Source organism: Melozone crissalis, unplaced genomic scaffold (assembly GCF_028551555.1).
Source record: "Melozone crissalis strain CALT ecotype California unplaced genomic scaffold, PUWL_Pcris_2 ptg000016l_1, whole genome shotgun sequence".
NCBI classification, from domain to species: Eukaryota; Metazoa; Chordata; class Aves; order Passeriformes; family Passerellidae; genus Melozone; species Melozone crissalis.
In genome coordinates this window covers 57509745-57525875 of record NW_026535794.1, presented here as the reverse complement: position 1 = coordinate 57525875, position 16131 = coordinate 57509745, and the positions used below count along the sequence as shown (strand labels likewise).

The window sequence follows — 16131 nt, the reverse complement described above, 5'->3', positions numbered from 1 at the left end:
GGTACAGGTCTGGAACATTTACCTTGTCTTGAATAAACATACCACAGTGAAATTTTATTTTGGTTTTATTTTTTAATACAATTTGATTATGCCTTTTAAGATGATTTTCTGTAGTTAATGACAGGATACATTGCCTGGAGTATTTAAAATATTTGGATAACTGTAACTAACCATATGAATAGTGTCACAAACTGTGTTATGGTATTATGGCTCTCTTCCTCATTTGATTATATTCAAAGACAGCACACCTCATGCTAAATGCAGCAGCGAGATCTTTTTACATGCATTTATATACCTGAAATAACATGTTGGTGGACAGTTTTCTTACTACTTTTAGCAATCAATTGGGAGGAAATGTTCCACTGCTGTCTTAATGGTTCAGATGGTTTTTTTTTCAACTTAAGAAGAAGGTTTTGTTATCCTCTGGATCAAAACATAAGTAATTGATTTCATCATGGTAACACAGAGTCTTTTTGTATAAATTATGCAAATCAAATAATATCATTAAAATCACACTAGTCAAGATATTTTTGGCTGTAGTGAGGGAATACAGGTATAAGTACTGTCTTAATATGTAATCATGTGAGCCCCTACAGCATATGCCTGTGTTATGTTTTTTATTGTCAGGAAATAAAAGTTAAGCATCCTGCTTGCAGTGCTCAAGGCAAAAAAGCCCTGATGGAACATAGATGATTATAATTGCAGATAAAAGGTGGTTTCATGTTTCTGGCCAAGAGTTGTTCAGTAAATGAGATCACAGTTATAAGTGTAACAGCTCATATGTGACTATGGACTTTGATTTGTTGATTTAAATCCATACAAGACATGCACAGTGTTTTCTGTTTGCAGATCCCTTGGAGGAGATAGCAGAAACTTCTCCACAAACTGCTGCAAACTCAGCTGCGGAGCTTCTCAAACAGGGTGCAGGTCTGTTAAACTTTTATCCTTGTATTTGGCTTGTTTACCAAAGTTTGTATCTTACAGGCTGGTAGAAGCTGAAGCTTAGACTGGATTAAAGGATGTATAAAGATAGCAGTTAAACTTATTGTGCTGGGTAGAAGTGTAAAGGGCATTGTTAGGATACATACCAAATTTTTTCGTTTTCTGCCACCAGCTCCTACATTCTGTGTTTCGTTTCCCATCATTTGTCTTGTGAGAATATGAGGTGTATGTAGGTTACTTCAAGCACAGTGATTTTTAAGCAGGACATTGTTTTCATAACTGATAAACTTTGAGAGGATGTTTTCAACCTGTGGTTGCAGAGGTTCAAGAACTGTGTGTGAAGTCTGCAAAAGCCAACTAAGGAAAGTGTTCAGTTAGGGTTAAGTTCTCATCATACGGGTTAACAATACCATTGTAAAATGCTTACTGTTGCATCAATCTGAAAAAAATATGAAAGAACGGTTCTCTTTACTTCACTTGGTGCTGCATTTTCTTAGGAAATGTCATGTGTCTTTTCCACTGGGTGCTTTTATGGATTCTTATGCATAGTGCAGCAGCCATTCTGGCAAGTTGAGTTGTGTTACCGCAAGCTTATTTGGTGTGACAGAAGAACCATGACCAGAGTATGTTCAAATTGTGTGATGCTATGCACTGTTACCATCTGTATGGCTCTTAAACTAGGGTGTTTGCAAGAGCTGTGTAGAGGTGTGCTCTGCTTCTTATCTGCTTTGTTAGTGTGCATCTGATCCAGAGAACTAGTTAAACAACTTGTCTGAAAAAGTGTGGTGACATTCTAACTCACCGTATTGGATAATGCTCTGAGTACTTCTGCACAATCCAAGTTGTCTTTAGAAATGCGACCAACTGTGTTACTCTGCTGTACAGTGGGCATGTTCAGGGGATCCTGCCCAGGTCCTGCAGTGGTCGTTGGTTTTCAGGTTGCTCTGCATTCACCCAATTAGTGCCGTTAGAGCACAGGAATACACTACATTTGCCCCTTTCTTTTGAGGTTGGCCTACCACTGGATCCACAAGTGAGTGTTGTGGCAAAGCATGTGTTTCTAAGAATGCTGCCTCACGCAGCGTTTAGAGCACTTCTGAAGGGGCAGTTTTCAAAGTGGCCAGCTCTGGAAAAAGTGTTGCTGTTTGCTTGTGCAGCAATCTGCTTTGACTTCAAAATTTGAAGCACCACTTTGAGTGCTGTAATTGAGCAGGCATGCGTGGCAGAGGCAATGGCAAACCTTTGTGAGGCTGTGCTGTGAGTGAGCACGTATTAGCTCGCTAGTTGGTGTTTGTTGCGGCCAACAGGGAAAAAAACCAGAGAATCAATTTTTGTAGAGCTTTACTTCTTATCAAAAGGAGCATATATTATCTTCCAAGAAATATTGGTTTCTCCTTGCTCAGACAGTGCTTTTCAAAGAAAAAGAATTATTCTTCAGCTGGGGCAGTAGTCAGATAAGTCTTTATGGGAGCTTTTGTATCACGGATCTTTTAGGGTACTTAGTACATTTGGTTTTAGCCTGTTTTGATGTTTTTGTTGTTTTTAAACAAGGATTTGGAACCCAAATAGATAAATTAGCTCTGAGAGGTTCTCAGAGTTGGGTTTTTTTTTGCCTTGATACATCAGGGGTCCCTTTCCAGTCATAGAAACATTCAAGTTGTGAAGTTCAACTCTGAAGTGCAGATTCAAAACATGTAAATTGAGTCCTTTCAAAGAAACTTTAAAGCAGATATACTTACTCCCTGCCCTTCTATACCCACACTTCTCTCACTCCACAAGCAAAAAAACCAGTGTGTTTTCCTAGAATGATTATTTTTTATAGCTCCCTGAAAAACCTAATGAGCATTTCCAGGTTCCGAGTGCTGAAGCTGACTAGAAATCCTTTGCTTCTTAGACACTGACAATTGAAGACTGGAAACCATACAGATAAGAGGCTTTTCCCTAGAATACACCTTGCTTTATTAATCTGCTTGTTCAGCAACAAAATTTTCTGCTCAAATAAATTGCAGTTCTTAATTCTCTTTACACTGATACAGTCAAGAAACTAAGCATTCTGAACAAAGGACATTCCCAGTCTAAAAGCAGCATTGTTAAGCTGTTGCTGGTGGCACAGATGTGCTTCAAAATGTCACCTGTGAAAGATAAAAGCAGCAACATTTCAGGGCAGCTGCATTGAACAAAAGGTCTTCCTTTTGTTGCAGCTTGGAGCATGGTTTGTCCAGGATTACTGTTGTTGCTACCTTGTCAGGCCATGCATGATGTTCTTTAATGACAAATCTTCCTGTGTTTCTCATTACCTTTCCTTTCCTTTTTAAGCTGACATGTTTTCACTTTGCAACACTTTCATAAGTTTCCATTTATTATTTTCTGTGCTACAGAAGCAAAGGACAGTGTATTGGGTAACTTCTGTTAGAACTATCACTTTGAGGGCAATCTAGATAAAATGCTTGGAAATTTAATTTAGAAACAAAACCTGAAAACAGTTTGTTGACAGCAATGCACTGTGTGGCAGAAGAGGAAGGGACTCTGATGTGTGTGGCTGTGAAAGAAGGGAAACTTCCTGTTCTGGGGAAGGACCCACTGGATAGTGAAGAGCTTTAGATCTGTAGTGACCATACACAGTAATGTGGGGAGAAGAAGAGAGCTTGTGGTTTGGAATGTTTATTACAGTTTTGGGTTGGCTACTCATCATCTTAAGTCCTCTCTGCATGAATTTAACTGATTGAAGCAAAAGTTTTTGAAATTTTCACTGCAATGCAAAAATATATTTTTGAAATTTTACACTTGCAAATCAGATAAATGAAATCTCAGGATCCATTCCTTCACTGATGGACTCCAGAGCTTGAAGTTACTGGGCTGATCATTATGCTGGAGTCAAACTTAGGCTTATGCACTTTTTAACTGTATGATTACTTGGTTGTTTTGAAAGTGCCAGTGTCTAGCTCTATAATTTTATGCAGATGGTCATAGGAGAAATCTTAAGACAGATTATAGAATAGCTAAATAAAAAGATAAACTGTTAGATTTAATTTAATCTTTGCTTTCATAGTAATGTTGGCAAGCCAAATGAAACGGCTAAACAAATGAAATGTAACCATGGTAATTTGTATGTGTCAGCTGACAGAGTTGTAAATTTTGTCCTGGATAACTACACAAGTGTTTTTACCAAACATAAAATCTCTTGGTGCTAGTGTTTAGCTATGGATGTGCATAACCATTCTTGCTTTTTCTTAATTTCTTTGTAAATTTGACTTTATACCATAGTTCCATAGTAAGTGTGTGAATAATTCTGTTAATACCGTGTAATAGTCCATGTTTTAGATGCCACTGTACTATGTAGTAGTATAGAGTATACAGTACTACTGTATAATGTTATGTAATATTAATACATACTTTCTAGTGCTCACTGCAGATTTGATATGAAACCATGTAAAAAAGTAACTGTTTGATAACCTTAGAAACCAGTGAGTATCTATTTTATAGAGATATTTCAGAAGTTGCTAATATCTCTAGAAGAGGAATAGTACTTTTAGAAGTAAGTGCATGCTGAAATAAAGAAAAGGCTTAAAAGTATATGTCAATAATTTTTATCAGTATGGAAATTGTTTTACTTGCTCTGAAATCAGTAAACATGCATAATGCTATTAATGAGAATTACAGAGAAATGAGCTTTGAAATAACCCTCAGTTCTTTCTGATGTGAAAACATTCTTGTCTTGCCAGTCAAGTGAATGGTTTCCTTTGAATATAGTTTAAATATTTGAAACTGTAGAATGTGTGAATGTATGCTGCAAATGTGTATTTTCTTACTGCCTGATGTATTTTAACTTTAAAGCAAAATATCCCCATTCTTTCAGGAATGCCTTTACTCCAGTACTACCTACAAGTGTACTCTCTGGTGTTGCTTTGTATTTATTTAAATTTCAGGATATCTACGGGTAATAATAAATATATTCATTGGCTTTGATATAAAGGTATCAAAACCAAAGAGAGAGTAAAAGGCCTATGAATCTCAAAATCTTTCCGCTCTTTCATTACAGCTTGTAACGTTTGGTACCTGAATTCAGTGGAGATGGAGTCCCTCACAGGATACCAGGCAGTACAGAAAGCTTTGAGCCTGACGCTGATGCAAGATCCGTCTCCTATCTCAACCGTTGTCCATTTCAAGGTGTCTGCTCAGGGAATCACACTGACAGATAATCAAAGAAAGTAAGCAAATAAGGATGGGAAGGGATTATCTGTCCCTGTCGGCCACTGTTGATTTGGTGTTCCTAGTTACATTTTGCAATCTCTGTCTCAGAGGATACCAGGATTATAGGAATGATGGTCACTGTGTAAGATAGCTGTAGTACAGGAAAATATATTTTAACATTGAGCGCTTTATTTCCACATGGTATATTTTACCTTTGGAAGGTCACTTTGATAGGACATTTTTTATTGTTATTTCTTAGGAAAGTAATGGCTTTGCTAGTATTTGATATTGAACTTGTTCTGTGAAGTAACTTATCTTCATGATGTCTTTCACTAGTATCATTGAACAGAGCTGAACTTAAGCAGATGATGTATATCTCCAGGATCTGAAACAGTGTTTTGGATAGCCTGTAAAAAACTGTGATAAAAAGTTAATTTATATTTACTTTGTGGTAGCCTAACTAGCACTTGGAACAAACTCTTTCAATTAGAAAAATTACAATAACAAAAGAAGGACAGCAGGAATTCATTAGAGGTTAAAAAAAAAGTGCTGGACTTCTTCATTCCATGGGGTTTGCAATCATTTGTAGCAGATCACAGAACCTTTACCTTAATGGTAATGCCTAGGAGTGTGCATATTTTGAAATGTAATATGATCAAATTATTCTCAAGTTCCACAAAGTTGTCTGTCTCACTAAAATAGTATCTAAATGGCCAGTTTTTAGAAAAAATACATTTCATACTCCTAGCTCTTAGCTTGAGAGTCAGTTTTCCTTTAGTTCAAAAAACTTTATGTTAGTGCTTTAAACATGTATTTATTGGGTTCGAGCAGTTCAGGTGGATTTCAAATTCACTCAAAGATAGCAAAAAAAAATGTCTGTATTAAATTAAGACTAAACACAATTTATTTTTCAGATTAGTTTATTGTTTGGAATTCCAAGCATCTTTACTGTTTCTGAAATTAATTTTCTTTCTTCCTATACAGACTCTTTTTTCGGCGACATTATTCAGTCAACACTGTTATTTTCTGTGCTTTGGATCCACAGGACAGAAAGTAAGTATGACAAGCAGTATTTTTAATACGTTATTTGTATTGTTCTACCAAAAAAACCCAACAAAAAACTAAAACTAACATTTTTATTTCTCCAATTTTTTTTTTTACTGTTTTCTTAATGGACAAGGTGGATGAAAGATGGTCTTTCTGCAAAGTAAGTAGAGTCTCTTTTAACTGAATATTTGGTGTCCTAAATTACTTTTGTCTGAGAAGTGGAAGGGAAAGCATCTGTTCAGAGACAAAAGTCTCTCATATCTCTGTAATTAGACATTGTTTACTTCATCTACACCTCTGCAAATTGGGGTCTAATTATGTGATGGGTGGGGGTGGGAAGTCTGGAGCCAGAGCTCATATGGTTTATTTAGATTGAGGGTCTGTGATTTGACTGTGGTTTCAGGCATTCCAATGATACTTGCTCTCTCAGTTTTGTGTTCCACCTGTCCAGCAAGGCTTAACGTAAGGTTCTCTCACTTAGACTCATAGCTTTAAAAAAAACCCCTCTTCTAGTACATAGATGAAAACACTCCTAGTAATATTAGCGTATGGCATAAATACATGATTACCTGTGGATTGCAAAGTGTTTTCTGTTGAAGGCAAACGTTGTTGTCGCCCCTTAATCAAAAGAAATAACTTACACAGAGAGGCTCAGCACTTGTTTCTGGAAAGGAACAGAAATAGATGGCTTAAATCCTTTTTCCAGTACTCAGTCCACTAAGATGTGTGGCCCTCTAATTCCTCTCTTTGGGCAACCCCTGACACACCACACCACACCACACACCACACCCACACCACACCCACACCACACCCACCCCACACCACACCACACGCCCCCCAAACTAGGTTAGAGAACAGCAGTACCGAATCCGATTAAATTTATCTCCAGGGTTATCAGCATGTCTCTGACAGTAAACAGTACAGGATGCCATATGGACAGAGTAGCAGGAAGGAGACAGTCTGCTTCCCTGATTCTCTCCTGAGCTGGCTGGTCAATCTGTACCACTGTGTTTAGCACCCACATGGAACCTTGTCCATCAGAACAGAGAAGTCTGATATGTGTGCTTGGTTTTTGCAGTATCTTTTCTGTTTTATGAAGTGAGGCAATGCCTATCTGTCAGTTCTCTGACATACTTTGATTGCTGCCCTTGCAGAGTGTTTGGGTTCATTGCCAGGAAGCAAGGCAGTGCCACAGACAACGTATGCCACCTCTTTGCAGAGCATGATCCAGAACAACCTGCCAGTGCTATTGTAAACTTTGTATCAAAGGTCATGATTGGATCCCAGAAGAAGATCTGATGCCTTTCCATCCTTGATTCAGAACTCTTTGCTGGCTTCACTGAAGGAAATCACTGTGAGAGGGAGAAAAACTATTGAGCAACAATGTCTGAATATTGTCATTCCCAATAATGAAAGCAGAGGATGATCTGTGTATTGTGTTTGCAAGACCTCAAGCTTTTATTTCAAGGTGCATTATTTCTTTGTTTTTATATCAGAGGACAAAACAAAAGAAGCTGGGTGCCACCCTAAATCACGTAGCCCTTACCTGAATGAAGCATAAATGAAGAACTTTCCTCCTGATGAGTTCTAATGTATCTTCATATGCTGTTTCTCATAGTTTATTGGAGCAGAAATACTTAGTAGATTGCACTACTTTTTTGTTCAGGAAGTGTTTTGTAAAGCCTCCTCAAAGACACTTGCCATGATTGCATTAATGGTAGTTACAGGCCTTGCAAACATACTTTTAGGAGAGTGATCATCTGAGGAAAACTATTTGCTCTTCCCTATGTCTTTGTGATCAGTGATGAGAATTGAATGGAGAAACGGGAAGATGCATGTGAAGAGAACGTTTGTGCAAGTTGTTTTGTGGTAAGAAAGGAGTGGCAGTATGGAATATTCAGGAAGATTGCTCTGTATTTAGTGTTAAGAAGGCTGAGCTATTTTAGTTTGAAAATTTTTCAGTAGAGCAGAAGTGGCAAAACAAAAAGAGGTGTGAAAATCTCTTCTGTAATTGAGGGGGGGGTTGTAATTTTTTTAATATGGAGAACTAGGCAGGGGAGATTAAGCATTTTATAATTACAGGATAAAAATGAGAGGAAAGCAAAGAGAAAGATTGTATAATTTATGCATTTTCACCAGTGACAGATTATTTATAGTGAATCTCAGATCTTGGTATGCCAGAGAGATAATTCTTAAACTAGACCACTGTTGAACTTTACCTTTAGCACTAATTTGTGTAAGCAAATGTGTGTGTAGGCTGGGCCTTGCTAGAGAAAATAGTCTGATATTTTGTCTTTTGTCTTACAGTGACAACACTCTTCCCATTTTCTGCCTCTGCAACACTGTTTTATTCCCCTACATAATGTGTAACTATATTTACGGACTCTTCTACCCCATTATTTTGCTGGAGTTCTGAGGATTATTTTACCTTTTTTTTTTCATCTATAGGAACTATATTGATTTGTTATTCCTTGAGCTAGAGAATCTGAAAGTGAATTGAATTTATTTTGTTACTTCGTCCCATTTCTTGAGAGCATTTATGTCATGATTTCTGCATCCAGCACACTTGTGCATATCTCTTTATCTTTCTTAACACATTGATATATGAAATGCATAAGAAAGTACTATTTAGCTTTATGGAAAATTGATGCAGTAGGTTACAGTGGAAGCCTGAAGTGGAAGGGAGAGTAAGCCACTGAAATCTCCTGTGCAGTTCCCATTCATTCAAAAAGAGCAGTACTAGACCCCTGTATCAGAACTGATGGTTATAATGCAACTTTAGTGGGGCAAGTGCTGAAAAATTTCATTGCTTCTATTTCTTTCATGTACAGCTGTCAACATTATGTTAAAAACCTGAGGAATAAAATAACATTTTGTATTTTGTATGTTGATAGATGAGCCACTTTATCCACTTGTAGATTTTAATCCTTTTATCTGCCAATTTGAACTATATTTGCCCTGTATAAAATATGTTTTTTTTAACAGCTCTCTCTGTATTTCCTGAAGTGTTGGGGCCATTTTAAACCTTTTTCAGTGACCATAGCTGAAGTGTTACCAAATTATTTGTGTAACTACCAATTTTGTGTAAATAATTTTATGTTTTTTAAGAGGAAAGTGAGGAGGAAGAGAGAGAGAGAAGAAATACTTGAAGTTTGATGTATTTGGACCAGAAAGTGGTCTGTTAGTAGCAGCAGGCATTGGATATCTGTAGAGGGGTGAAGCAATTCAAAGTGCGGAATTCAATAGTTATCCATTGAAGCAAAAAAGGCAAGTACCTCTGATCAGTAACATATAATTCTGTTCTTTTGGCACAGAGGTATACTACTTAACAGTGTTTATGTACCATCCAAAAAAAGAATGCAGTTCTTACAACTAGGAGCTTTGCTCCTTTTATAAAATATGCGAACAAGTTTTCTTTTAATATTCTTTTGGTATAGTAAGGTTCCAGTTGCGTAATCTCATCACCCTGTTGGAGCCCACAGAAATTCTTCAGCTGACATTAAAAGTAGATTTAAGTCCCACTTAGATTTTAAGCTGATGTGTCGTAAGAATTGAAATGAGGAGGATTTTTAAACTATATTTTTTCACTTATGTAGATAATAAATTTTAGTGTATCTTCTTAGACACTAAGTGTTGGCCTTTGGGCTGAAAACAAAATGTCTTTTTTTCCTGTATATTGTCATTTCCATTCAGGACCTTATTTTATATTCCTTGTGCTTTCTCAAGGTGTGCTGAATTCAAAAGCATGAGGGATTGCATGCTGACACTCCTGGTGGTATTTTCTGGGAGTCTAGCTCTACTTGCCAAGTGGGAAAAAAGAAGTTACCCTGTTTCTCAGGGAGATTTTCTATTTTGCATTCCCTTGGATGGTATATTGCCATGTGCATTTGCTTTTTAATGAATTTTAAAATGGACAAAGCAAGATAGTTCAGTATGTAACATTATGTAGTCTGTGTAGGAAAATACTAATGGAACTTACATGTTCATGGCAAATATAAGATTACTTTCAAGATTTTTGGTAGATATGTATATACAATTTCATAACTAATAGCAGCAAGTTGACATATATATTTAGCCAGACTCCAGTTAATGTGGTTCATAAATACGCTATTATAATCATACAGTGTTAAACTACAAAAATGCTAAAAGCCATGCTTTATATTAACGGTTTCATGTATCCAACACTCTCATTATATATTTAGTATTTCTTTCTTGTTTTTTCCTACTAGTGAAAATTTTAAGTTTTTTTCTTCAAACTGTAAAGAAGCATCTAAAAGTCTTCAGTATATAAATGAATGTTCTGTAAATTCTTTGTATAGTCATTTTCTATGCTCTTCAGATACCACCTCTTTCAGATTATAATAAAATTACAAAAGTGAAATTCCACCACTCGGTGTCACAGGGCAGTCTATTCTGAATGAAAGTTACCTTCTGGCATTTGAAATCAGCTAATAAGCAAAACCTTCTTCATGAATGAAGAATAATTTGAGTGCTTAGTTGTAAGAAATGTTTGAGATTTCTTTCAAGGACTTCAGATGAGCCTGTTAGTGGTTCAAGTCAGTTGAAGTGTATGATTTTCCTAGTTAATTTGTGGTTATAATGGTATAAAAGTATCTATTGCTTGCACTGCATATTTCAGTGTAAGAAGGAAGAATATGATACCATCCTCTGAGATACTGTAACCATTTAACTTTGCCTCCACTCTGCTTACACTGGAAAACCTTCCAGAGGGGGCTGAGAAATTCAACCCCTGTCTGAAACAGTGCATCAGCCAGACAGTGAAGATTGAGTTATATACATGCTTTATCAGGGTTATTTCTGAGACTGATAAACTCTGGTATGTCATGCTTATGCCCTTTCTGTGAGTGTCTTGGTTTGAAAAAACAGGTGTCTGCTGAGGAAGGCAGGAGCCTCTCCTGAAATGGAAAATGTAAACCCCCTCCCTCTGAATTGTTATAATTTTGAAATTAAGGGGCTCTCAGGCAAAGATATGGGAAAAGGAATAACAGTTCTTTATTAGGGGAGAAAATGAAAATAAAAAATGCAATGATACAAAACAACACTGACAGAGAATATGACCTAACACCCTGTTGTTCAGGGTGTTGGTAGCAGTCCAATTAAATGCTGACTGCACTCCTCCTGGAGTTACAGATATGGTTCTGTTGAAGCAATGATCCTGTAGAAGGGTGTCTTTTTTCCTCTGAAGGCCCAGTCGTGGTGTAGATGGGCCTGGTCTTCCTCTGGGAATCCAGTGGAAAAGAAAGCTGCTGCTCTGGTCTAACAGGAGATAATAGAATACAGACCCCCACCCACATTTTGCAACCCAGGACAGTGAGGCATACAGTGGCAGGAATTTTTCATTTTGTGTGCTTGACTGTCATTCATCAGCACCAGTGATTGTGAGGTTTATGCATGGTTGTAAAGTGACATTTGTCTATTAAAAGTGTTGGTCTTTTATTAGAATGAATTATAATGTGAAACAGATGACAAGGATGCAATAGTAAAATGATCTTTTGTGTCAGGAGTCCATTCTCTCCTGTTAAACTTTTGTCCTTGAACCTGGATGCCATTGTGTATGTGTGCTGCTGTTAGGTGTATTTTAAGGCTGCTCTGGAGTGTCTTTGCTCCAGTGGAAGAAAATCTGCTTTCAGGATTCATCCTAGATAGTTTCACACTAGTTCATATGCAGTTGTTCTTATACCAGTGTTCCCTTAGTATGAATAACTGTCCTCTCCTTGAGATATTTATAGCAGGAGTTCTGCTCCCCCTCAGTCTTCTTTTGGCAAGGCTAAACAAAAGCATTTGGCTTTTATGTGCTTTTGTGTTTGAAAGGCTGTTTTTTGTCCAATATGTAATTTGTTTGGAGAGACTCTTAAGTATACAGCCAGACACTGTATAAAAAGGGGCAGTAGCTGCTGCCTTCTAATTTTTAAAATGTTTGTATTAGAAAACTCTTGCAACCAGAAAACTCGGCCCACAAGATAGGCAGAGTAAATCTTTCATCTGCTTCTGCTGTTGATACCTAGAATAAAGGTTACAGTAATGTAAACTGTATCCAGGGGTGTGGACGAAGGAAATTACAAGGGCAAATAGCTGAAGAAGTTTTTAAAAGCCAAAGTCAGAAACAGGAAACTTGCAGGAGACCTAGCGCATCTGGCAAGCTACCAAGAGGGCAATGGGGAGCTTTTTAGAGAATTAAAGGATCTTACTGAATAACTGAGAAGGGATTTGCATCACATGTCACAAGGGATATCAAATCGGAACTGTTCCCTTTCTTTGAAGACATTTACTGTCTCACAAGGTACAAATATTTGGACCAGTTTTAATGTTTTATTATTTGCAGAATCACAGGGTGGTTGAGGGTGAAAGGGACCTAAAGAGATCATCTAGTCCAACTGTGTAGCTTAAATAAGGACATCTAGAGCCATTTGCCCAAACAGCTTAAATTTACCAGGGGTAGAATCTCCAGTCTCCCTGATCAATCGGTGGTAATTCTTAGTCACCCTCACAGTGTTTCTTAATATTCAGAGCTAACCTCCTGAGTTTCAGTTTGTGCAAATCACCTCTTGTTCTGTTAAGGAGCATCACTGGAAAGAGTCTGGCACCCTCCCTGTATTTATACACATTGATGAGCTGAGCCCTCTTTGCCAGGGCACAGCTTCCACAGCCTCAGTTTTGTGTCATCAACAAACTTCCTGAGGATACACTCTGCCTGATCATTCATCCAGATTATCGATTAACAAGGTATGAAGGACCCGACCCAGTATGGACCCCTGGGATAGACCACTAATTACTGGCCTCCAACTAGACCTTGCACTGCTCATCAGCAGTGTTGGTGCCCAGCTATGCAGGCAGTTTTCAATCCACTTTACTGTCTGCCTATCTATGTACATCAACAGCTTGTTTATGAGGGTATTATCTGAGACAGTGTCAAAGGCCATACTGTAGTCCAGGAAGACAGTATCTACTGGTTTTCCTTGAGCTAAGCCAGTAATTTCATCAATTACTTCCCTTTAATGAAGGTAGATCAGCGATTACTTCCCTTTAATGAAGCCATGCTGACTCCATGGAGGTAGACAGGGGGCTGGAGTACCTCCCCTGTGAAGACAGACTGATGTGGATGGTGTAGCCTAATAAAGTGAAGGCTCCTGGGAGACTATAACCTTCCAGTACTTAAAGAAGGCTTACAGCAAAGATGAGGAAGGACTTTTTATCAGGCAGTTTAGTGATCAGATGATGGGTAGCAGAGTAATAATTTTAAAGAGAAAGAGGGTAAGTTTAGAAGAAGAAATTCTTTGAGTCAAAGGGTGGTGAGGCACTGGAACAGGTTGTCTAGAGAAGCTGTGGATGCCCCATCCCTGCAAGTGTTCAAGGCCAGGTTGAATTGGGCTTTAAGCAAGCTGATCTAGTGGAAGATGTTCCTGCCCTTGTAGAGATCTTTAAGGATCTTCTCCAACTCAAAAGCATTCTATGATCTATGATTCTGTGGCCCACAAACAGGTGGTGCTTTGCCTTGTAAAGATTTCTTCTCTAGGTACACAATTTCAGCAGTGTTTTATGGAAGGTGTTCTGGGTTGCAGCTAATCACTGGTGCCTTTACAGTAAGGTAAGCAGTGTTTACGAATGGATTCACCTCAGATTTCTGCATGACCTTTTAAAAAAACTAATTCTTTAAAATCATTAAAGTACATTTTCATAATGTAAAAATCTTCTAATGTCTTTAGTAGTGTTATTTGAAGAGTTGTTTAAAAAGCAGAACTTGCTTTTTATGTAACAATGAATTATTTTCTGTTACATACTGTCCTCAAATTTTGTTTTAAATATCTACAACTATTTGTATCCAGTCTAATTAAATCTGACTTTTGGATTTTTTTCTGTTGCCACCTGTATTATGTACAACTTCTAACCACTTCAGTCTCTTTCCATAACAAGTATCTGGTACCAGGTATTTGAAATAGCACTTAGAAGTCTGTTAAGGATTTTCATGAGGAAATGTGGCTTAACATGTGTCAGTATGTTCTGTCACAAGGCAATTAAGAAAAAATCCCTAAAGGTTGTATTGAGCATGTAGTGGCATAACTACAGTATATGGTATATACATGCACTGAAACTTGTATGTAAATTTGTTCCTGTCAAATATATATTTAGTCTCATGCCAGTTGAAGAGCATCCAGATTTGGTATTTTTTCTGTATTACTTCTTACATGGGACCCATCCACACCTGTTTCTCAGCAGAAATGGAATAAACATGGTTTGAATCTCTTCAGTGGCAACAGTTAGTCACCTTTCACTGTAACTTAAAACTTTTGTGCCTTATTTTGTTAGAATAACATGTTGAATAGCTCAGAATTTTGCTTGCTCCTACCTATGATACATTTGTTAGGTGTGGAATACTTCCTGGCCTAAACCTTAGTCCAGTTCGTTGAGTGACATGCAGTCTGAGTGTACATTTTCCTGTGTGCACTGTCACACAATGTATTGGTTTTGCATGCCCTGGCTTTTGGTAGCAGGGGGGCCACAGAGGTGGCTTCTATGAAAAGCTACTAGAAGCTTCCATCATATAAGCCAATCTCTGATGGGTCTGAAGATGGACATGCTGCTGGCCAAAGCTGGGCCAATTAGAAAGGTTGGTAATGTCTCTGTGATAACATATTTAAGAACAGAATCAAAAAGTGAGGGCACAGTTTTCCCTAGCCAGAGATGCCTGTATAACTTAGATCAAAGTTACAAAGTGCTTATATAGCTTGAGTTATAATATAGCTGTATAACCTGATGTATCTATATAAACTGATATCAATATAACCCAAAGAATGACTTTTTATGTATCTGTATAACCTGATACCTGTGTAACCTGAATAATAGTTTTTTATACCTATATAGCATGATACAACTTTTTATACAAGGTATTGGCTAGTATATGGTTAACTAATTGCTTACTGCTGAATAGACAAAAAAGGAAGAAAAAATCACCAGGTGGATAGCTTTAGAGATAGATAAGTATAGTGCTAATGAAAAATTGGCAAATACAAAGCCAGTTAGCCACAAACCAAAGAATTTAGGCCGGTTAAGAGCAGACACATCAAGGAACACCATAACTGTACATGATCCAAAGACAAAGTTGAAAAGTTCAGATGTGAGGAAGACTTTGGAAGCCTTCATCAAAGATCCCTGATAACCCCCAAATTGGGGAGATGTGAGCACAGTGCAAAAGAACTAATAACCCTGAGATCATACAATGTAAATTAGTTCTGGCATGTACATGATGATGTTGTAGCTGCATAATGATGCTAAGCAATACTTACTGTATAAATATACCACAGTGTGGAGGCCTTTGAGCCTATTAGGGAAACTTCTAGGGTATTTCCTTGGAAGAATTTACTAGACACTTCGAGAATATCTCACTCCTCAGGGTGAGTCAAAAGGGGCTTCTCCCATGATGCCCTGCGACATTATGTTAATCTGTGCTTTCCGCATAGGTCACTGCCCTTTGCCCTGCCCTTGTACTACCCCTGTGGTCCCATATGATTGGCTCCTGACTCTATAGTTAACTCAGAGCCCTGCACTGTTTGCCTTTGTCCCTGGAATCCTTCAGCATGACTACAATAAACCTCACTGGAACTCTATACAGAGACCCTTTCCATTTTTCTTCACTGACCTATCTGTGATGTGTGTGTGTGGATTGAGTGACTGTCTGTATTTGCTTTCTCGGAAGACACTTTTGGGAAGGTAGCAGCTAACACCATCCATATTGCCACATTGCTATACCACAGCACTTGACAAAGGAGAGTGAGTTAGGCAAAGCTATCTCACACGCCACCACTGGCTGCAGTAAATAAATACCTGCTCTATAGAGCAGGTCTATGGGGATTTGTTTCCAGCCTATCTTTCAGGCATCACAGAGGAGGAGGTGAGAACATGTGAGGGAAAACAACATGGCAACACCAAGGTCAG

General features: G+C 37.8%; 1 protein-coding gene across 1 annotated transcript in view; it reads left to right on the top strand.

The window, feature by feature from the left end:
• Positions 1–15744, top strand: part of TNS3 (tensin 3) — a 119402-nt gene extending 103658 nt beyond the window's left edge. The window contains exons 22-26 of the mRNA XM_054273225.1: positions 850–927; positions 4982–5150; positions 6118–6186; positions 6314–6340; positions 7335–15744. Of these exons, the coding sequence (XP_054129200.1) occupies positions 850–927; positions 4982–5150; positions 6118–6186; positions 6314–6340; positions 7335–7479 (488 nt within the window). The 3' untranslated portion in view covers positions 7480–15744. The remainder of the gene's footprint in view (positions 1–849; positions 928–4981; positions 5151–6117; positions 6187–6313; positions 6341–7334) is intronic.
• The last annotated feature ends 387 nt before the right edge of the window (positions 15745–16131 follow it).